The sequence below is a fragment of the Triticum urartu genome, chromosome 1A (genome assembly GCF_056163025.1).
Source record: "Triticum urartu cultivar PI428250 chromosome 1A, HENAU_Tu73, whole genome shotgun sequence".
NCBI lineage: Eukaryota > Viridiplantae > Streptophyta > Magnoliopsida > Poales > Poaceae > Triticum > Triticum urartu.
In genome coordinates this window covers 575,284,914-575,307,538 of record NC_141873.1, presented here as the reverse complement: position 1 = coordinate 575,307,538, position 22,625 = coordinate 575,284,914, and the positions used below count along the sequence as shown (strand labels likewise).

Here is a 22,625-nt window from a genome sequence, read left to right as displayed (position 1 = left end):
CACTCTCGGTCCAAATACGATTTGTATCCTTAATGGATGAATATAAATGTTTTTTAGGAAATGGGCTGAGTATAAACGAACACGCACATAAGGCTTAAGTGTGCAGCAGTCACCGCGGCCCATTTGCAGATGTTAGTTTTTCTTCCTTTCCTAGAATTCTGTAAAAATATCTAAATTAATAATAATATTCATACAAATGTTCACCGCAACCCATCTCGTTTATGGTGGATGTAGGGGCTGTTGTGCCTAGTTAAACTGATATATGGTGTCGCCAAGTTTTTCGTCCTGCAGTGGGTAATCTCGATGGCGAGTGCTTACAGTGGGTTTCCCGACGATGCCCGAACCCGCTCTCCCCTCTCCTATCTCTTTCTCTGGACTGATGTATTTCCATTATGTCACAATAATGGAAAGGGGTTATGCCCAGTTTAAAAAAAATATTTGGAATTATAAAAATTGTTCTTATTTAAAAGAATGTTCATTTTATTCCAAAAACATTCACATGTTATCTAAAAACATATAATTGAAACAATATTTATGAATTATAATAAATGTCTTTAAGTATAAAAATATTATTAATGTATTCAAAATATATTCATTTAGTTTTAGGCTATATTAATGTGTTCACAAAAAACATTCGTGTATTCTCTTTACGAGACATATTATTATTTATAATAATGTTCACGTAATTTAAAGAAAAATCTAAAATTAAAATAATAAATATGAATTTTATTAGTATTTATGAATAAAAAATATCATGTGAAAAATGGTCCGCGGCTGCTGCTGCCCATTTAAGCCCGATTTTCGTGCTCGTATATGGTAATTAAGTTCGTCTATCCCAGTTAGACATGAAGCCAAATTTGGAGGGATGGCTAGCATGGACCGCATTTTAGGTCAAGGTCGCCGGTATGTGGCATGCCTTGTCAGCTTCATTTGCGTATACAAACGTGATTTGCATCGTAGATGCACATCAAAACCAAGTTTTATCACCGGTTCAATGTATGTCGCAAGTTTTAACACCAAACTGATTTTTCTCGCCAACTTCAGACACCTGTGTTGTAATTGACTCCTTACTAAGTTACTATTGCTGTGAGAGCTTTCCAGTTTCATTTGCCTTCTTCGTTCATGTGTGTGCTTGCGGGTGCATGCATGCACACTATAAGGATTTGTTCCTTTCCAGACGAATGCCTTGCATTTATGCATTTATTAGGGCATTTCTAACTGATCTCCTAAAAATTAGTGGAGTAAAAGTTCAAGTAAAGTATGCACCATCACCCTCTCGTCCACAATCACTCAAATGACGTCCTCGGCAAAGAAATCAACCTCGACATCCTCTCCACCATCACCACCACCCTGGCCACAATCACCACCACCCTGGCCACAATCACCACCACCACCATCATCACCACCACCATGACCACCCCCTCAGCCACCATCACCACCACCCCCTCGGCCACCACCAACATTCCGAAGAGAGGCCAAGATTTCTCCACGAGTGAGTACCCAATACTTTCTTGCGGTTTAACCCATTGTGTTTGAATTCATGAACATGATAGCACGCTCTTCGGCCTTCTTCGCATCACGAATCCTCTCCTCCTCAAGTGCAAGCCTACGCTTCTCGGCCTTAAACTTTCTCCATCGCGAGGTTTAATTGGCATTTCATCGAGCACTCGGCGGTCGCGTTTTTTGTTGCCGGTCGCGGCCACTGCTCGTGCCGGTGCAGTCGCTGTAGGGGTAGCTGGAGTTGCCGCGCGAGGCATAGGCTTTGGATGAGGCACCGCCGCGCACTTCTTCATCATTTTCATGGAGGCCGCCTCGGCAAGCGCCGACGCCATTGCCGTCGCGTCGGCTTTCGAGCCTGTTTGCCTTTGGTAGGTCCGGCGGGAGGGCGGCGTGACGTTGTCGGAGATGCGGTGGCCACCCCGGACACCATTGGCGCGATTGGAGGCGGAGCTTGGACCCGATGGTTCTTTGTCATCTCCAAGCTTTTTCCGGCCCCGGCGGCAGCGTGTGGGTGGTTTCCGGAGGCGAAAAGCCGACGCCAGTGGCCGGCGGGGTGAGCGGGGGGGGGGGGGGTATGGCTATCCATTTCGGTTGGCTCGGAGGTCATTGGTGGCGGCGGCGGGGGCGGGAGGGCTAGGGGGAGTTTTACTTGGCCGCCGCACGATGGAGTATATTTAGGGAAATCTTGGGGGGGGGGGGATAGGGAGTTGGAGTAACAATTATAATCCATTAACATTTTTAGGGGATCGGTTAGGTCCGCCGTAAGAGAGTAAACCGAAAAATTTACTCGCTTATGGCCATATTGGGGATCGGTTAGAAGTGCCCTTAAGGTGGGCATCAGTATGGAAGTGGATTTGTAGCACACAGGGGGCGGGGATACGCAAATTGTGGGCTGTGGATTAGCATTTTGGTCTTGTATTAGAGTTGATATATTTGTGTAATGTCATTGTAAATTGAAGCACTATACCTGTCCTTGTGGGGTAGTGTAACTATTCATGTGGGGTAGCCTACCATACAATTACTGAAACTAACGTAGACAATTCCGCCAAAAAAAAACTAACATAGACAAGTAGCAGGGACGAGCACTCTGTTCTTCTAGTCCACTCTCATCCTACATGAACAACCATCCTGGAGCAAGATTTTGTTGTTCTTCGCATCAACGGAAGTACGTCAACGATATCAACAGTACTACTAGAGTTATATCCGATTCTGGTAAAAAGGTTTGTTGTTAATGTATATTCCTTGTCCATAGCTGTTTGTTCTTGTATCTATAATATTAGTTGAATCTGATCATTGATGTTTTTGTTTTTGGTATGTATTATTCTACTTGTTTCATTAGTTTGTAGTACCTATCTGTTTGAAATATCAATTCATTGTGCTATGAAATATTATGATCTTGAATCTTACAACGGGAATAGAACTGCTAGACGTATGGTTATCTACCTAAAAAAGGTTTTCATATGTTACCGAAAGTGAAACTTGATATTTCGAGTCTTAAGTTGCCAGTTCTTATTAATGGAACTTAGTGTATTGAAACTTTTGTTTAATTTATTCATTTGACTACATGACTAATAAGATTACAATTCTACTTGCCTGTTTATTTTGTAGTACCTATCTATTGGACGTATTAATTCTCTCTGCAATGAAATATGAAATAAGACCGCTAGGCATATATCGTGCATCTTGCACACTCAGCCATACATTGGACATTGATGATATATAGATATGCACATCCGGTGAATGAAAATACATACTTATAAAAGTAAGTGAGATTTATCTGCAAATCCGTAATAATATCACCATCATGGCAATGCAAATTACTCAAGGATATTGCTGCTAATCCACCACTATGTGCAGCAAATATATAAAGATGAAAAAGAACGAAGAAAAAACAGGAAATATCTATGCGGTAGATATGCATGCCTGCACCCTATTGTGCATCGGACATCTAACACTCTGCTCATACATGCCCTTGTGACACCGGAGACTCGTCGCTGTTGTTGCTTATCCTGGAGTTGGAACATGAGTCACTGGAGTACGTGTCGTTCTTGGAATTGGAATTTGAACTAGGGATGGAGAGGTTGAGCTTCTTGATGTCCGAGCTAGAAGAGCGGAGATGCGCGAAGATCTTGCTGATTTTGGGCCTGCGCCGCATGATGGCGATGGAAACATCATTAGGGAAGAGGTCTTTGCGCACGAAGGCATGGTACACGGTAGTGGCCAACACACCGGTGATCGTGACAACGGCAATCCCTGACAACCCGACCGCTAGTGCCCGCATTAGCACATTGTCCACCTCCGACGCATACAACACTGTTGCCACGGCCACGCTCGTGATCGGGAACGTGTAGGCCCACCACGACAATGAGAACCTGAACCCCCGAAAGAGGTTGACGCGCACCACCAACGACATGTAGAGGAAGAGCGAGATGAAATAAAGGAGCTTGGCTCCATCGTTGAACTCGCCGGAGATGCTCGCCCAGGCCATCGAGGCGACGCTAGGCGCGGCGATAAAGAAGAAGAATACCGGGTGGAGCTCTTTGGGTAGTTGCACGTTGGTGGGGAGCCTTTGGTAGAGGGTTACGAAGAGTACAACATAGTGTGCTAGGCCGATGGCGAAGAAGAAAATGGGCAGCTCTCGGAGGCCCATCCTGGAGCCGAGAAGCGCGCCGACAAAGTTGCCGACGATAGCGAGGTGGTTGGACGGGTTAGCCACCTTGGAGAGTCGGCGCTCGCCGCTGGACATCCACTGGCCATAGATCTTAATGTCGAGGCAGAGGATGGGAGCCATGAGGAGGTACCACACGATGTGGTGGATCTCCCACACCGGGTGCGGCACGCCCTTGACGAGAAAGAGGCAAGCGATCCAAGGCGCAAAGAAGAAGTTGACACGCACTGGGTGGTGGAACTCCCGGCGAACGGCCTCGAAGTAGAAGATAACTTTGAGGAGGTAGGTGATGGAGACGATGGCGGTGAGGGCGACAGAGGCCCACCAGAGGACGTGGTTGACGGCGGGGTGCACGTGGAGGAATGCCGTTGAGTGCTCCGACTCGAGTGTCTTCCACAGCATCGCTTGGGTGCTCATGCCAAGGCACATCCCGAACGCGCTAATCGGGAACCGGAGAAGGAACGGCCATTGCTCATCCTCAGGCAGCACTGCCACCTCCGTTGACTGCATGCCCACACTTTTGTCAGAGACTGGCTATGATGCTTGTTAAGTTGTTATAATAAGGTGAAAATTTGGGTGGAATGCGGAATACGGCACGGTTTATGTGCAGAGGTTTATGTGGTATACCTACCCGAAGGGTCTCGAGCTCGGGGCCTTCGAGGGCGGCGAAGTAGCGATCGGCTGAAGGGACTATGTTTTCCTCGTCGGTGTCCTCACCGGAGGTATTGGGCGCGGCACCATGCTCGATGTCAACTGGCGGCAGGCCATGCTGCAGACCTCGGAGGCTGGAGAGCTGCCGGTCGAGGCGGCCCGAGAAGGTCTTGAAGTGATCAAACCGGCGGTCCAGCTCCCGCGTGCTGTCGCTCCGCAGCAGCGCTGGTGCCTCGCCGCCGCCTACCAGGGATCTCCACGAGTGGTGCTGGGTCTGCTTCATCAGCCGCGGCTCGGCAGTGATGTGACCTTCGAGCTTTGAATCGCTCGGCAGCACCCGATTCTCGCCCATTTCGGGGTTGCACGCGCGGATTGACGTCGGCAGGCCAAGCTGCGCCTGAGAGAGGTAGAGCCCCGACGGCGAGCCCGGCAAGCACGGCGTCTCAGCGTGAGCAGCCGCGGCCGCGTCCTTGATGGTCAGCTTCCTGGCGCCGCCGACGACAACGGCGGCCTCCATAAAAAAAGCGGCATGAGCTAGCTCACTAGCGCCGGCGGCCCGCGACGGGACACCAACGAGAAGCGGCTCCGGGGACAGAGCACACCCTGCCTCGCCGTCCAGTACCCCTGCTATCTGGATGCTGTTCTCTCTGGACGCCATGGCAACAACTCTCCCTGTCTCTCGACCGTCGGCACAAGCTCTCCAGAGCAAAACACAACGCTGCCAGCAGGAGGTGGTTCGTCGTGGATGTATGTGTATCCCGTTGTGGCTGCCGTATATATACACATGGCGAGTAGGACAGACAGAGGATCTGCAAATCGATCCGTGCAAGTGGCACACGCCGGCAATCACATGGATGGGAACACGTATGTACGAAGGTTCCACGCATCACTGCACGTTGCAGGTACCTCAAAAGGTAGCTATATTGTTTTCTTTTTCGAACACAATACAAATGCATACACTCATACATACACACATAAACTCATCCTTAATGGCGGAGCTAGCTACAGCACACCTAAAATTTGAAGCAAATACACTAGTACAGCTACGTGCTAAGCATAGGGGACTTGAACCTGGATGGACTAGTTCCACCACAAGAAACCTAACCATCTGACTACACTCAGTTCGCTATATTCAATTATATGACAAACAAATCAACCTTTTATGTTTCCTTTTCACATTCCCATCATGTGAATGTTCTACGAATTTGTTCATTCCTGGTCAAGTGAGATTTAATTCTCATCGACACCAAGGATATTGAGATACGTGAAAATGTTTTTTAGCTCTAAAAATACATTCTAGTTTTCAAACTTATTTCGTACTCCCTATGTTTGAAAATATTCAAAATTTTAGGTTTGTCCTAGTTCACTGTTCTTTTAGTTTGACTAAGCCTATAAAAAATACTTCAATATAGAGTAGTATACTACTACACCAAATTAGTTCTATTAAATTCATCACAAGATCTATTAAATTCACCATAGAGTACTGTATATATTTTGGTGATGTGCAACATGCTGCAGTGCATGAAGTCAAAAAGTTAAGCCTGCCTTTGTTGTCGTGAGCCCTGAGCAGTTGACCTAGCGAGCCAGGTAGCTCGGGCATTCCGTCATTAGCCGCACCACATGCCGTGCATGCATGCATGCAAAGGCCGACTTGCTCAGTTGCTCTTGATTCCCGTGTTCCTGGCCTGGTGCATTTGTGCCCCGACCACTACATGACATGCATGCAAAGGGCGCCCTTTCGTCCACACGTGGAGCCAGCTTTGGGTGATCGGTTGACCAAGGAAAAGCAGGTGGAGTACTCACCCCGTGCGTTCGGTTTATTCGGTTTACACAGTTCGGTTTATACGGTTTTCAGTTTGTACGGTATTAATACTTCGATAAATGCGGTATGAAATTAAAATACAGTTCGGTTTTGATATATACCAAATTATTTCGGTATGGTTTCGGTATATATCATAAAAACCAAAGTTGACGCGAATTTGAAAATAACGTAATAATAATTAGCAAATTTATGACTCAAAACATATACTATTCTAACTATATATATAAGTATATATGCATGCATTGATTCATCTGTTGATGGTTATGGACGTGCTTAGCATTTTAAAAATAGAAAAAACGACTATGTTACAAGAAAAAATTACGTGCTTAGTAGTGAATTTGACTCATGTACAAGAAAAATGACAACTTGTATGGTTGTTCATCTCAAGAAATATAAATTTATTTTTTACTTTGGTTTATTCGGTTAACTGTTCGGTTTTTCGTATATACCATAAAAACCAAAGTTTAAATCGGTATGAAAAGTTCATACCATACCGAAACCAGAAACCATAAAAACCATAAAATTGGTTCGGTTCGGTTTATTTTTGGTATGGTTTTTCGGTTCGGTTTTCAAATGCACAGAGTGATGGAGTACTATGTTAACTCACTCAACTACTGTCTCGTTTGACTTGTCATGTGTCAAGTGTCTTTAGATTTGATCATTTATCTATTAAAATAGATATGTTTTGATGATAACTTGGCGACGAGTTCAGCCACGTGGCATGAGCGAGCAGGTCAGCACAAAAGTAAAAAATAATATTGTTGCAGCGTAAAATTTGAGGACAAATGATGAAGAGGCATAATGATCGAGAGCTCGGAGAAAGATCGTCCATGGATAATAATAGGAGTAATGTTTTACCGCTGTTCTTTTCCCCGTAGAACTATGCTTTACTACTGCTCGTGGCCTCGCGCCCTTGTAAAAGCACGGGACATTGCCCGTACTGACCACGTATAGTGACTCATGTCGACATGGAGACTCCCGGATCTTCTCAGTAGACGACTGCGAAGTATTTTACTCAGGCGACCAAGTGACGTGGATCGATATGCGTGAGCTCTTATTTCTATCAGCTCGATCAGTTCGTGTCTTCGTGATCAAGTATCTTTATAATACTTTTATTTTTGCACTACTCAGGCGCATGCACGTGCGTACACGTCGATGCATGCATGCATGTACGGTCCGTACATTCGTTTATCAGGAGTCAACTAGAACAAGTAAAACATAGTGTGGAGTTTGTGTCCGGGACGGCCATTTTGGCTCTTGGGTGCCGGAGAAGCCATTATACCGATGATAAGTGCCTGGAGATGCTATGGCATAATCCAGGGAAGGTCAGAAATGATATAATACATAATGCATAAATTTTCTTTTTGAGGGAAACATACTACATGGAAGGATGACCGTTTTGGCTCTGGAGAGGATATGCTCCTGGATGAACAATAAATTCAAAATAAATACTCACTTAAAATGAAATTGGTCATCGTGTATTTAAGATGTTCAGTTTTTAAATTGTTCATCGTGTATTTTAAATAAAATTGAAATCATTTTTATACGTCATGAACATATTTTTTTAATGTGAACATTTTGAAAATGTCATGATCATGTTCTTGAATGGCACATACATTTTTTAAAGTTAAGCAATAAATTTAGTTCATTTCTTGAACATTTTTTGGAAAATTTGACAAACATATTTTAAACATGTGAGGGATCTTGCAAAAACATTTTAGGAATGGGACTGGCCCGGCCATATTAAGAACACTAGCTAAGGACCCTGATGCTACCACTTGGATCTAAGACATACATACTAATACTCATAATTTTCATAGTCATACTGGTGATTTGGAGGAGCTCGAAGGACCTTCAACAAAGGGTACCTGTACCCAATCCCAACACAGGTGTGTGGGTACAGAATACCTAGGGGAGCGAGGCAACTCTCTCTAAGGAACTCAGACAAAATAACCCCGTAACTTTGGAAGAAGGGGTGCTTCCAGATGGACAATAAGTGATTGATATTATACCTCTCAGACCATAACTTCTTGTTTTAGAGGGGGGAGAGGTCCATCAAGCTTGATCAACCATTAACAAAGCAATCCTAATGTGGGAGGTTCTCTCTTTTGGCGTAATAGGCCTCACTTTGGGAGGTCCACACGACGGGCAATTAGCTCAGTGATAGACCATGCACCTAATAATCGCCCGCGAGTTCCCAAAAAAATGTATCAAATTAGAACTTGTGACCAATCCCAACATGGAAGGATTTAAAAAACTTATACAAACATGAAGTATTTTTGGAGATTCATGCTAGAATGTCAACTTTACATTTTAAAGAAAAAGGGTGTGGAAGCATATTTCTTCTGAATGTGACACTTAAATGCATGTGAAGTAAAGCATCACCCCTACGATTCGAACCAATTGGGAGATAATCAATACAGTCCTTTTTGTGTTTTGTTAAATGTTACAAACATTTTTTGAATGGTCTAAGATTTTTTTTCCTAAAACTAAATGAACAAATTTTGTGTGTAATATATTTTTAATGGTGATTAACATTTAAATAATTGGGTAAGTAAATTTTTACAAAATATTTATATTTCAATATTTTGAAAACTTAAATAAAAGTTAAAAGGGAAAAAGAACGAAACATACCTGCATGACGAGCCAACAAGAGAAGAAATCTTATTGGGTCGGCCAACTAGAGTAGCCCTTTGAGGCGATGCGACCATCGCTGTGGCAAATCCTATGTGTCGCACATGGCAATAGACTGTCGTTGTTTCGCACAGGAGTGACGAGTAAGCCGACGAAATCACTGTACTCCTTGCAAAGATAACTTTCAGTTTCTCACGTTGCACAAGTGGCAGGTGTGCCACTTGTCGCAACAGGGAGTTTTCTCTTTTTTCGTAGATAAGTTTATTTACAATGTTTTATCTCTTAAACCATGCATCCAAATCTCGAAACGTTTTCACTGTTGGATTCCTTGCGTCAAGATCTTCAAAACTAGATCACATGTTAATAGATTTTGATGAACATTTTTTCACAGAAAAATAAACAAAAAACCAGACCATGAGCATGTTTTTTTCCTTTCCGAATGTCGTTTCCAAGAGGCACAGTCATGCCTCTCGCGGAAGCAAAACCGTCCGTCTCATGGAAATAAAACAAAAACATATTTTTTCGTTTTCGAGAGGCATGGCCGTGACTTTCGTGAAACTAAATCCGCGCCTTTCGCGGAAGCAAAACCGTGTCTCTCGCGTAAGCAAAACCGTACCTCTCACGGAAGGAAAAAAAAGAGAAACAACTTTTTCTTTTCGTTTTCGAGAGGCACGTTCGTGCCTCTCGGAGAAGCAAAACCGTACCTCCCGCGGAAGTAAACCCGTGCCTGTCGCAGAAAGAAAAAAGAGAAAACATGCTTTTTTTTGTTTTCGAGAGCTCGCGGAATAAAAAATAAAATGTGTTTTCTCACGCAAAAAAATAAAAAAAATGTCCAAAAGTTAAGGAATACCGGTGGAAAACCAAAAAGCCGAAAAGCCCCTAAAAAACCATCTAAAAAGCAGAAATCGTGTGGAAAAAACAAAATCCAGAGCAAACGCCCATAGTATGACACGTGACGGCAGCTGAGAGCGCGCCAAGTGACGCGCCTAAACCTGAGAATAGTTTGTAATCCAAACCAAACTCAGATCAATCCATACATGTACTAGTCTATTAGTCAAGCCAAACCAATCCAAATTGTAAGTGCTATAATCCAAACCAAATTGAACTGCTTGTGCTTTCAAACCAAACCAATCCAGCCCATTTCCTAAAATCGGTTTGTGCCCAAAATCTGAAACTATGGACTGCACATGCGCACGTGGATAGCTGTTGATGCTTTCATACTCATTTCCGTTACTGAACACCCAGGCTGTTGATGCACCTTGTTGCAGTTAGCGAAGTAGCAGATGGACATGCCGGCTGGTGGTGCACCACTGCGTAACACCGATGCATATGTACGCGACTTGGTCGCCGGCGGCGGGGTCTTGGTTCAGTGGCAACATTTCATCTACAGAGCATATGTACGTGACTTGGTCGCCGGCGGCGGCGTCTTGGTTCGGTGGCAACATCTCATCTACAGAGCACTAGAAGAACACCCGTGCGTTGCAACGGGACCACATTAACTTTAAAAGTTTAATATTAATATTTTCATATATATTAAGTGACATTGACGACCTTTTTACCATCAATTCCTCACGCACACTCTCTGCCTCCCTCTTCCTCACTCTCTCCCCCTCTCCCTCTCTCTCTCTCTCTAACACACACATATCCATCTTATTGGGTACGGGACCATAATCCATCTATTTCACACACACACGCTAGTACATAACAATATGGATTATGTGTATTATATTTACCACCACAACTGAGGGAATTAATTTCATGTAAATCGGCCAGCCACAGCTCCAAGAATACGCGGAGGAGGTGGCCCGGGTCGGCGTCGGCGCCGTCCGGCACGGGCCACGGGCCCGCTTCGAAGCGTGTCTGCGCGTCGGCCACCCACGCCGTGTCCTTCAAGTGCCACTTCCACCGCACCAACTCCCAGGGTCACGGCTAAGGCCAGGGCCAGGGAAGCCGCCCTTCTTTGCCCCCTTCACCGGCCGCGGCCAACGCGGTGCCGCGGCACCCGGCCTCGCCGTCCTCGTCCTCCAGCACCGTCGCGACCCAGTGACGCAGTCCAAGCATCGGCCTTGAGAATCAAGAACGCTCGACAACGTAGAGGGAAGTAAAGGTCATATACATGTCATAAGAAAGGGAGTTTATTTACTGCTCCCTCGATGTATTGTTTCCTTTGTTTGGAGATTGATTACCATCCGTGAGTTAAGATAAGGTTTACGTGATTGAGCGATTTTTTGAAAATCAATTATTTGTTTTCTAATTAATGTAATTGAGTGATTTAAGGTAAGGTTAATTAATTTAGATTTGATCTTTAGAGATTGTTTCGTGATTGATTCTACATTAGTATGGAAAGTTCTGATCTATTTAGATTTCTTTCGTTGTGTGAGAGGGTGACGCGAAAATAAACCGATGAAGTAAGGGGAGGGGACGAAAAAAATCTACGAAAAAAACCAGCGGAGGTGGGAGGAGGTACAAAAAAACCATGGAAGGTGGGAGGAGACTACCAACTGCTTCATTAGGAGTAGAAATTATTAGAGATTAGAGATTATTTGTTTCCTGAAAATCTATTATTTGTTTCCTAAAGCAAATAGCATTAATGAGAGAGATTTCGTAGATTTGGCTAAGGTAGGAAAGAATCTATTATTTGTTTGCTAAAGCAAATTGCATTAATGGGAGAGATCCGTTGATTTGGCTAAGGTAGGAAAGAATCTATTATTTGTTTGCTAAAGCAAATTGCATTAATAGAATAGATCCGTTGATTTGGCTAAGGTAGGAAAGAATCTATTATTTATTTTCTAAAGAAAATTGCATTAATGAGAGAGATTTGTTGATTTGGATAAGGTAGGCGGTTTTTGCGGTTCGTGGCGGCTTAGTGTGAGGTGGGACAAGGTACCAAAAAAAACCATGAAAGATGGGACAAAAAAAATCTGAGAGGTGGGAGTTGTCCCTGGTTAACCTACGAAATTTCGTAGATTTTTTTAAGACGAAAAAAACTGTGAAAGATGAGATTAAACAAAATCTAAAAGCGAGACTACCAACTACTCCCTTAGAAATAGAGATATGTACGTGACTTGGTCACCGGCGGCGGCATCTCATCTCATCGAGAGAGAGAGAGAGAGGCGTTGGCCGGAGCTCAGCCCAGCCTAGCGGTGGCCGCCCGTCAAAGCTGCTCGCACGTTTGGTGGCTCAGTTTGGTTTCAGACTCTGAGTTGAAACTGTTTGAGACCAATTGGTCTCTGTCCAGATCAAACCAATCCAGCCCCAAAAAAAGTATAGCCCAAACCAAACTAAATTAAGGTAATGCCTTAGCCTATTTTGTCCAATCCAATGACAGCCCAATAGGAAACCAAACTAAAACTGTGGTTTGAATCCAAACCATTCCCAGGTTTAGACGCGCCTTCAGTCCACCCCAAGTGACCCTTGGAAAAGCTGGGAACGAACGTTTCTCAGCTAGTTGCTCCCGAAAGGCGAGTTGTCGTCGAAGCAGCACCCAACAAGTAAGTGGATAGCCCATTTAGTGCTAGAAAAAGGGTTTCTTGTTCCGGTTTTGGGAACCTTCAATGTACCAGGGCCGTATTTTAATTGTTTAGGATTTTTCAAAAGTTCAAATATAAAATTTGCATTTGAAAAAAGGTTCAAGTATTATGAAAATTTCTAGAAAATGTTTGCATATTTCAAAAAATGTTCGCTTTTTCCGAAAAATGTATGGAATTTTCAAATTTGTTTTCTCTTTAAAAAAATGGTCTCATTTTTCGCAAAAAGAATCACAACAGTGACGGGTTGATGTGATTTAGTACGCCACAGTAACTCTGTCCAAAGCTACAGTGACTATTTCTCCTGCTCGCTTCACTGCACTGCTAATAGCCGGCCTAGTCGGGGCGCACTTCATTATTCGGATGGCCCATTTTCGCCGCTCATCTAATATTTGTTCCTTCTTCTTCTTTTTGAAGTAAATCCCTCGCTTTATTAAACTAACAAGAGATTACAATCTGAGAGGAGAATTCTAGTCAGGAATTCAGGAATTACATCAAAGCAAGTAAAAAATAAATTGCTAAGAGCTTCTTTTGCATAAGTGTGTAGCCATAAGTGGTTCAAAAGAAAAAGACATAAGTGTTTTTTGGTGTTTGACACGAAAAATAATAACAAACAACGATGGTTATCGTGTTATTATCTCTCTACGCGTCAGGAGAAATAAAAAATTACGGGCGTGCCAGTGTACAGTAGTACACAAAGAAAAGGATGCGGGAAACGAGTATTTCATTAATCTCATTGGAGAAACAAAAGTACAAGATCCCGTAAAGAAAAAGTGCGCTCTGTGGCCTACTAGCGCGGCCAGCCTGACTATGGCGATTGCGGTCTCGTGATTCCCGGGGCCTCGGAAGGCTCCTGGTTAATTACTCCCGCAGGTTGCTCCATGAGATACCTCCGATTAAGCTATGTGGTCATCTTCGTCGTCTTCGCTTCTCGTCCTCCATGCGTGATGATGGTGATGTGTGTGTGGGCAGCGGCAGAGCCCGTGTCCTCGTCGGTACACGCGCCGCAAGTGATGTGGCCTTAGCGGTGGCCGCGCCCGCCCTCGCCGTCGTGCCTCATCGGTCTTGGCGGCGTTGGAGTAGTTGGTATTGGGGTAGCATGGGTCGCGGTCGGCTCAGACTTCTTGATGACCTGTTGCTTCATCGGGGTGTTCAAGCAGCTACTCCTTGCGCGAGTAACGGTTTGGGGAGACCGGTGTCAGTGTAAAAAACCCAACGCGTGCTCACATGGGCGTGCCCTGGGTGGTTGGCACCTCGTCTCGGCTAGAAGCCAAGTATTCAGCGGTCCGCCAAGACAAAGGGGCCGCCTCACGGGGCTGTGGAAAGTGGTATCGCAGAGGCCGCATCGCCTTGGGCTGGTACTACGCGAAAGAGTGACCTGTGCGCCGGCGATGCCATGGACCTGTACGCTGAGGAACTGTCCGCCATGGTGGGTGCGCCTCTCGAAGGAGGGACCGGTCTTGTACAGAGTCGTTGCAATCTTTGGTTCGGTGAAGGATCTGTACGCCATTGACCTGTTCGTCGGGGACGCGGGCCTTATGAAGGAGGAACCGGTCTTAGATCCGTCGTTGCGGATATTGGTTCTACCAAGGACCTGTACACCGTGAAGGGGAAGGCGAGTCTCGGGCTGTGTCGTCAGCGAGCTCCGGTTGCACCACTTCGTCTCCTCCAAGAACGTGATGCAAAACCTGTACGCCGGTGTACCCTTTGCCATGAACCTGTTCACCGTGGCCCTGTTCATGGCAATCTATGCGTCGCGACCTGTACGCCATGAGGTGTTCACCGAGCACCATGAAGGCCGCCATGGTAAGGGCGCCGGTGCTAGCGGTTGGGCAGCGTCGTTGGCGAGCTCCGGCAGCTCCCGAGTCATCTCGGCCCAGGAACATGACACCTGAAAATAAAAGGCTTGGCATAGACGATCTTCGGCGGTGTCGGTGCAGTTTGTTGTTCCAGTGCAGTCATCTCCGGTGGCGGCGACGAGATCACACAAGTGTCGTCTCCAGAGACCGGTACGCACTCTCCGTGTAGCGCATACATGCTAGAGAGAAAGAGACAGAAGAAAACAGATGTATTAGATCAAAATCTCATTCTTCAGGAACGTGAGCTTGGTGTCCATGTCGCTGGCGCCGGTGTTCTCACCCGGCTGCATTGACCTGTTGATGCGATCTGGTCTTCTGCCGGCTGCGTGTCCGCGTAGACGTATGATGGATGGGTGTGGTGCTAGTGGGTCTTCTCTCCAGACGTGCGTCTAGAGATCAGAGGATGAAAAAGCCTTACGGCGTGATGTATATGCGTGTAATGGGCGGCAGCCTTGCGGCGTAGCTGCGTGGTCTCCGTGCCTTTTTTTCCGTGGAAGGAGATGAGCCTTTATATAGGCAGGAGCTAGGGCTGGAGGGGGGCACCGTGAGCGCCGCCGATTTTCTGTTGGGCTGAGTGCGTCGTTGCCTAGAAACCAGGCTCTCCAATCCTTATCTCTTCTTATCATGTAGGTTGTTAGGCTGTTTAATCCACCACACAAAACAATCACGCGTACGTGGCTGGGCGTGGGCATCAGCGACACATACGTACACGAGCGACCTGATCAATAACGTTTCGGCTACTGTGCGTCTCCACCCATTACGTACACCAGTGCATGCCTAGCTATGCCTCCTCACGCATGAAGTGCATGATGCATGTGTATAAGACTTGTAGAGTGGTAGTTCTGTACGTGAGCCCCAACTCTTGCATGTATATGCACCTTTGATTAATCAGGGGATTAGCTAGTAGCTTAGCATACGTTCGTCCTCTACTAGTCACCGTGTCCATTCTTTCTATTTCTTTTAACCTTTTTCTTACCAAGTCTAAACACATGGCCTAACTAGCAAAGTGGCCCATGTAAACATACTCAGGCAATTTTATTATGGACGGTGACAAAATTTCATCGAACATTTGGACTAAATAATTATCCTTGCATTGTAATGGGATATAAATATTTTAGTACGTTTTCCGTGATTTACTTGGTCATATTAATATGAATCTTAAAATGAATGTTTACAAAATCCTGCCCATAATTTATTCACCTACATAAATTTGAAGGTTTTAGTTGGTGAGAACTTATTGGCTTACCCAAAAAAGCATAAATTTACCTACTACGTCAATAAAAGTTAGGACATTTAAGGTGGTTTTTCAAGTAAGATCTGTGAAAGAAAACAGATAAGAGGGAAACAAAATCAGAAGGGAGAGAGGGAGGCGGGAGGTACGTAAGGTTGGACAAAGGACGAGGTGGGTGCCAGAATATTAAGTTATATTTAAGTAGGAGAGAAGATATATTTTGTAATCACTTATTTGATAAGAACTTATTGCCTTAAAAACATAATTTTACCCGAAAACCCAATAAAATGAGTGACAATTGGGGCGGTTGTCAAGGACAAACGAATGAAAAAGACCAGAGATAGCAGGGAAATAAAGTCAAAATGCAGAAATGAAGGGGGAACATACGTAAAATTTGATGAAGGACGGCAGTAGAAGAGAAGATTTTTTTTTCTTCTCCTGGAGGAGCCTTCCTTCAGTACTTTTGGACGAGTAGATGCCCTCTGACTTACTCCCTCCGTCCGTGAATAAGTGTACATCTAGCTTTTGTATTAAGTCAAAGTTTTAAAACTTTGACCAACTTTATAGAAAAAGTAACAGCATTTATGACACCAAATTAGTATTCCTAGATTCGTTTTGAAATGTACTTTCATAATATACCAATTTGATGTCATATATGCAACTACTCTTTTCTATAAATTTGATCAAAATTTTAAAACTTTGACTTAAAATAAAAGCTAGATGTACACTTATTTAGGACGGAGGGAGTATACAGTAGGCAACTATGGGGAGACATGTTTCATCCATGTTCTTCCTCAAGTAACTACTTGTGAATGACATATAGATCTTTCTGCTGGAACAAGTCAATCTCAGACCAGCAAGAATGAGACAGAGATGGAGACAACACAATTTGTTGTCATTCTTGTGACCACTATACATATGCAGAGTAATAGACTTTAATTCGTCTTATGCGGCGAATATTTACTTGGATTGCTATAAAGCTAGGGCAGCGATATACATCAGACGTTAGCTCAGGGATAACTCGAGCGAATGATCGTTCTTCCAGGCAGGAGTAATGAATGAATGTTTTGTTCGCTCGAAAACCCATTCACAACGACCGTTCCAGAATTACCATGCGAGAACAGGTAAAATTGTCATGTTGTTGTAAAGGATTTGACATATTTTAAACTAAAATTACCATGCTAAGGAATCGCCATGCCAACCGAAGGGAATTGTTGTGCTACATCAACAGAAAAAGCTGAAAATTGTTATGCTTTAGAAACTAAAATTGCCATCCCAAAATGTTAGTTCAAATTGCCATCCAAGCAAAAAAAAAAATGCCACCAGCTCCTAGTTCGCTCAGAGGAATACATAAGAGCGAACCCTATAAGATTCAAGACCCAAAGTGCGTGAGGGCGTTCTCATGAATTGCTTAAAAATCTAGAAGCCATCTGCTTGTAGTTCGCTCAGAAGAGTGCATGGGAGTGAGTGCTTTAGGATTCGTGCTCAGCAGAGTACATGGGAGTGAGTGCTTTAGGATTCATGCATAGGATCCGATGTGCGAGAGGTTTTCCGTGTTCACATGAATTACTTGAAAATCTGAGTGAGTTTGTCGCACTATCAGCTTTACAACAGTTTGAGTACGGTACTCGTAGCTAGACATTTAGATGTAATTTCTACTTTTAGTGTTTGTTGTACTACATTGACAGTTGATGGATAAATCGGAAAAAAGAAGTCCCTCAAAAGAGAACCAATCTGATGATTGCACTGCTGCGCTTTAGACCTGATTTATTCCTCCCAAGCTTGTAAACGATGCACGCAGGAGTAGGATTTCTGAGAAAGAAACATCTCTATTTTCTTTAGGAACAGAACATCTCTATTTTTGTCTCTAGCGTCCCTAATGTTTCTCGTTTGTAACTTCGTGTCACAAAAAGTTTGATGTGACAGCCGTTGAAAATAACGGAGGAGATATACCGTTGAAGATGCTCTTAGCAATCGCGCACGAATCTATAGATGCTATGTTCTGCCTGCACCAACGATACGTGATCTAAAAGATATTTTCGGGACTCGTTCTTCAATTGAAGGAGTATTCGCTAATTTACTGCCGAATGCGAGTCTGGTGGCAACAAGCTGATCTTTGCTGATCACGGAGATATTTTGCAGATCTTTGCTTAATTTGACGAAAGTCATCGAGACAAAGTGGAAAGAAATCATCATATTTGCTCTCATTATTGTGACGAACGCAGAGTACAGGCATGCGGATGCAGACTGCACAGCAGGGCTAGATGGTGGAGCTCATGCCTAGGCGGTGGCCTCCTCGGTCTTGGCGGAGCCGCCGAAGAAGTCGCTGAGGGTGGGCAGCTTGAACTCGCCGGCGGTGTCGAGCGGGATGGTGAAGTTGCCGATGATGGGGAGGTCGATGGTGAGCTTGACGAGGAGCTCGTAGTCGATGTCCCAGTCCCTCCCCAGGTCCTTCATGAGCGAGATGAGGAAGTCGTAGGGCACCTTGGCCGGCACCTCCAGCTTGGTGACCTCGCCGCTGTCCTCGATCCAGCCCGGGTCCGGGATCGTGCCGCTCGCCACCTCCCTGTTGTTATACAGGATCGCGCCGTCAGACTCAGATCCATGGATGGATGGATCTCATCCTCATCGTGCAAATGAGAGGAGGAAGAAGAAGGTGAAGATGGGGGGTGGAACTTACTTGCCGCCGCACTTGAGGTTGAAGGAGATGTCGCAGATGGGGATGCGGTGGGAGTAGGGGTTGGTGACGTTGACGTGGCTGTGCACGGTGATGGCCTCGCGGGTCATGCCCTTGAAGGTCACCTTGTCCAGCGACGCCTCCGGCTTGGGCATGTGCGCGATTTTGTCGGCGACGAACCCCTTGGCCTTGTCCATCAGGCTCGCCATGGCCGGCAACCCCAAGCTTCTTCCTCCCCTCCTCTGGTCTCTTCCGCTTCTTCCTAGCTCGATCGCTCAGCCTCGCGGGTGATGGATGAAGCACGCCAAGGAAACATCGCGGTGCGCCTGTTTATAGGTGGGCGCAGGAGGAGCAGAGCGCGGTGCCGACCGCGGACGGCGCCGCGGCGTGGGCACCACGTGCAGAGGCGCGTAGAATCCGAGTGCGATTTTTAAGAGTTTTGCTAGTACCACTACGTGCAACTTGGCGATATTTCGCGACGCCGACGCGTGGTTGAAGTTTCTGGGTTGGGTTGCGTTGCGTTGCGTGCATGGGTTGGCGCTGCGGCGGGGGGAATTTGATAACGGGAAAGGGAAAGGCACGAACGAAGCTTCGGCTGTGTGCATGCGCGACCCCACGCGGCGCGAATCCCCGGATGGACGGTGCTGAGTCGGCATCTCCTTTCGTCCTTTTTTCCCGGCTGCACTGCACCGATCGCATCGCGCCGACCAACTGACATCAAGTCCAAGTGCTCTTTGTTTTTTTATAGGGACCAAGTGCTCTTTGTTTATAGTAGTATATTCGAACACACAAGTACTCATTTTTTTTCAGAATAGCAGTGTGCATAAAAAAACACAGCATTTCGGTAAGCACGTTTTCTATACTAGCTATTTGCCCGTGCGCTGCAGTGAGGCATATCTATTTTAGTGGTTCAATATCACTAAACCACGCATCAGAATTTTCTACTGACGTTTGTTAGGAAAAAGTCACTATTGCCGACCCACAGTCAGCCATGAAAATTTCTAACGGACTATGGGTCGGGAAAACTCTATACAGTGACCTGCGGTCGGTCGGGAATACTACCACGTGTACCGTCCAAGTGTCGGTTGGGAATTCTTTTATGGCCCATGGACCATCGGTCGGTAAATAACCCCGACCAACAGTGCGATGCTATGGGCCTTTGGGGCGCGAACAGCCAATTTTTCAGCGCGAATAGCCGGCCCAACCCGCGAACTTTTCTCCCAAAATCAACAGACAGTCACACCGCGCACACATCAGCCAAATCCCTAGCTTTCCTTCATACGCATTCATTCCCCACGCCGGTCAATCTCCGCGCCGCCGCCTCCACACCGGTCGATCTCCACGCCTCCGCCCCCCACGCCGGTCGATCCGCACGCCTCCCACCGCCGCCAGACGCCGACCGGGGCTTCCTCCAATCGATCCCCACCCCGTCCCACCGCCGCCCAACGCCATCGATCTTGCCCCTCCGGCCGTGGTGAAGCACTCCCCGGACGCGCTGCTGCTCGTGGTGTCCAACCCCGTCGACGTCCTCACCTACCTCGCCTTGAAGCTTCCAGGGTTGTGTTCGAGGTGAGCGGCGTCATCTGCTCCGGTACCAACCTCGATGTCTCCAGGATCTGGTTCCTCATCAACGAGCCCTCCTCCATTCAACGCGCAGGACGTGCAGGTAACTTACTAGGCCCGGATCCATCCATGAATCCATTGGCCTCTTGCTCCCCGGATGAAAATTTCTCAGGTTCATAGAGATACTTTACGAGTATTTGTTAAGAAAGTCTAACTTGGTACTAATCTGTTCGATGGTTTCCAGAAGAAGGGAGCATATGTAACAAGCCTTCTAGATACTCTTCATGTTACTGATTTTCTCATAGAAAATTCTTCATTGCCATATATATTTTCTGTTGACATATCATTAAGCATCAGTACTGTATTTTGATTCTTTTTCTCGATTATAGAAGATGTTATTTGTCCAGCCTATACTCATGTTTAATTTCCCCATAGTTTGCTTCCTTATTTTCTTCCCCATGTAATTATTATGTAGCTATTCTACATTCTGCGTAGTACTAATCAGATTCAAGGCAGTAGTTATATCGTTGATTAGTTGTTGCAATTTCTGCTACATATATATGTAGATTTGTGAAAGTATTTCTAAACATGTTACCAGGTTTAATGGAAGAAATCCTACAAATGAAATAAGAATAATGTTAGGTAAGGTGTCGGGGGTGTCCTGCCTCCTCTGTTCAATTTACACTGCTTCCAGTGTCCTCACATAATAAATCTAAATTAAATAAAGTCGATATATTATTATATCTTCTGGACCAAATGATCTCCGTGTTATGAATATTTATCTACAATAGTATGTCCTTAATCAAAATTCCATGTATATTAAATGATGGAAGTAGTAGAATCTTTGTTGCAGTGTTTTATAGTTTCATTTATCAGAGACAATACTGCTTGAAAGTATTCTAATTCCACCGAGGGTGAATGAATTTTAATCAGGAGTGTTGTGCTGCAGGATTCCCAGCCCACCCCAGCATCCCCTTCAACCCCGAACCGGTTTACTGTTGCGCCTCTGCAACCTTACAGGCCACCACAGTCGATGCAGCAGCTAGCAGCAGGGCCCATTGTCGTACTCGCGCATCCCAGGTTCATCTGCTTGCTGCTGTTTCGGCCATCGCTGGGTTCATAGTTACTGTACACCTTCTACTCAATATTTGACAGAGTAACAAAAGATGGTTGATAAATATGTTGCTCTGAACCTTGGCTTATTAATTGGCGGAGCTTTGACAGGGCGAACCTGGGCACCCCGGGTCATTTACTTAGAAGATGAGCACTCCACCAGGCTATTTGTAGTAAACAACTTTGGCGATGCTCACGACAGGCAGTGACGCTATGTGATGGTGTCGAGCGTTGGGTAGGAAAGCAGAACATCATCAACTCTGCCTCACCTCTTCCACTAGTGTTGTCCGATGGTAATTTTACTTGTATCCTTCCTATTGATGTACTGTAGTGTAGTCTGATTCTTTTGATTTTGCTTTTTTATTAGTTTTGATTCATGTTGGGAAAAGTTCTAATTAGCTCATACGATTTTGCACTAAATGGAAAGGTAAAACTATGTGGTTAAGTAGTATTTTGGTACTTCCTCAAAAGAAGGTTGTATTTTGGTAGTACTCTGTTTTGGAGAAGCTTTTATATGTAATTGGTGTTAGAAATGTATTCTGTAAGCAGATAGGATCAATATGCTTAACATGATACAAATTGCAACTTGTGGTCATACTTTGGTATTTCAAAAATAAAATCATATCATTTTGTAGCCCCCCTCCCCCCTGAAATTTTGTTCTGATTTTGAAAAATAGGAAACCTAGAGAGGCTAGAGTTTGTGCAATGTAACTGCTAATATGTTCTCTGAGAAGTGTTCCAGAAGCAGATGCAGAATATTAACTCGGGATTTTTACTTGCAGATGTTCAAGCTGGAGGATGTTCTGCAATGAGATGTAGAATGAAGGCTTTGATGTCAAGTACGAGAACGATGCAAGGATGTTGATGGAAGGCTGTGAGGATGGGTATGTAGTTGCCCACTACAAGGAGCCAAGGCAGATGATGTGCCTCTTAGAAAAATTCCAGTAAACAACACTAGGAATTTTTGCTCTCAGACAATGAACCATAATGTCTCCTCTATTTCATTAGTTACATCAGTTTATAGGAAACTTGGATGGCCATTGGTTCATAACATATGCACTATTTATATGTAAAAATTAATGAATGTGTGTTATAATTGTTTGGTTTTGATATATTATTCTTGGTCGACATGAATGTTACTGTTGTGAATTATGTAACTTGATTGATGTTCTGATGGTAAAGTGAAATGTAGCTATGTGAGGGGAAACAGAAGATTGTCCATCGTCTGGGAAAGGCCCAACGATATGTTGGTTGGGAAAGATTACCCTGTCTGGTAGTCGGTCGGAAAAGGTCCATGGTAGCCTTGTCAGATAGTCGGTCGGGAAAGATTACCCTATCAGATGGTCGGTCGGGAAAAGCCCATGACAGCCCCAACAGACT

The 22,625-nt window shown here is 45.0% G+C and overlaps 2 protein-coding genes and 1 long non-coding RNA gene across 4 annotated transcripts; 1 reads left to right on the top strand and 2 right to left on the bottom strand.

The window, feature by feature from the left end:
- Window positions 1-3,237: 3,237 nt before the first annotated feature.
- On the bottom strand, window positions 3,238-5,554 carry LOC125540019 (S-type anion channel SLAH2-like). The gene is made up of 2 exons (XM_048703589.2): window positions 4,800-5,554; window positions 3,238-4,672 (listed from the first exon to the last, which is right to left on the bottom strand). Exons 1-2 carry the CDS (start codon window positions 5,475-5,477, stop codon window positions 3,461-3,463), a joined length of 1,890 nt encoding a protein of 629 aa, XP_048559546.2. The 5' UTR covers window positions 5,478-5,554; the 3' UTR covers window positions 3,238-3,460.
- A 12,517-nt stretch (window positions 5,555-18,071) lies between these two features.
- Window positions 18,072-18,885, bottom strand: LOC125531359 (late embryogenesis abundant protein Lea14-A). Its single transcript, XM_048695774.2, has 2 exons — window positions 18,573-18,885; window positions 18,072-18,458 (listed from the first exon to the last, which is right to left on the bottom strand). The coding sequence occupies exons 1-2, from the start codon at window positions 18,776-18,778 to the stop codon at window positions 18,173-18,175; spliced, it is 492 nt and encodes a 163-aa protein (XP_048551731.1). The 5' UTR covers window positions 18,779-18,885; the 3' UTR covers window positions 18,072-18,172.
- Window positions 18,886-19,658: 773 nt separating this feature from the next.
- On the top strand, window positions 19,659-22,299 carry LOC147992935 (uncharacterized). 2 transcript variants are annotated; one of them, XR_015615426.1, is made up of 4 exons: window positions 19,659-20,235; window positions 21,082-21,212; window positions 21,357-21,538; window positions 22,028-22,299. It is a non-coding gene; the product is annotated as an uncharacterized LOC147992935 (long non-coding RNA). The 2 variants fall into 2 exon arrangements; XR_015615425.1 differs by having other exon boundaries at window positions 19,660-20,235; window positions 21,082-21,538.
- Window positions 22,300-22,625: the final 326 nt, after the last annotated feature.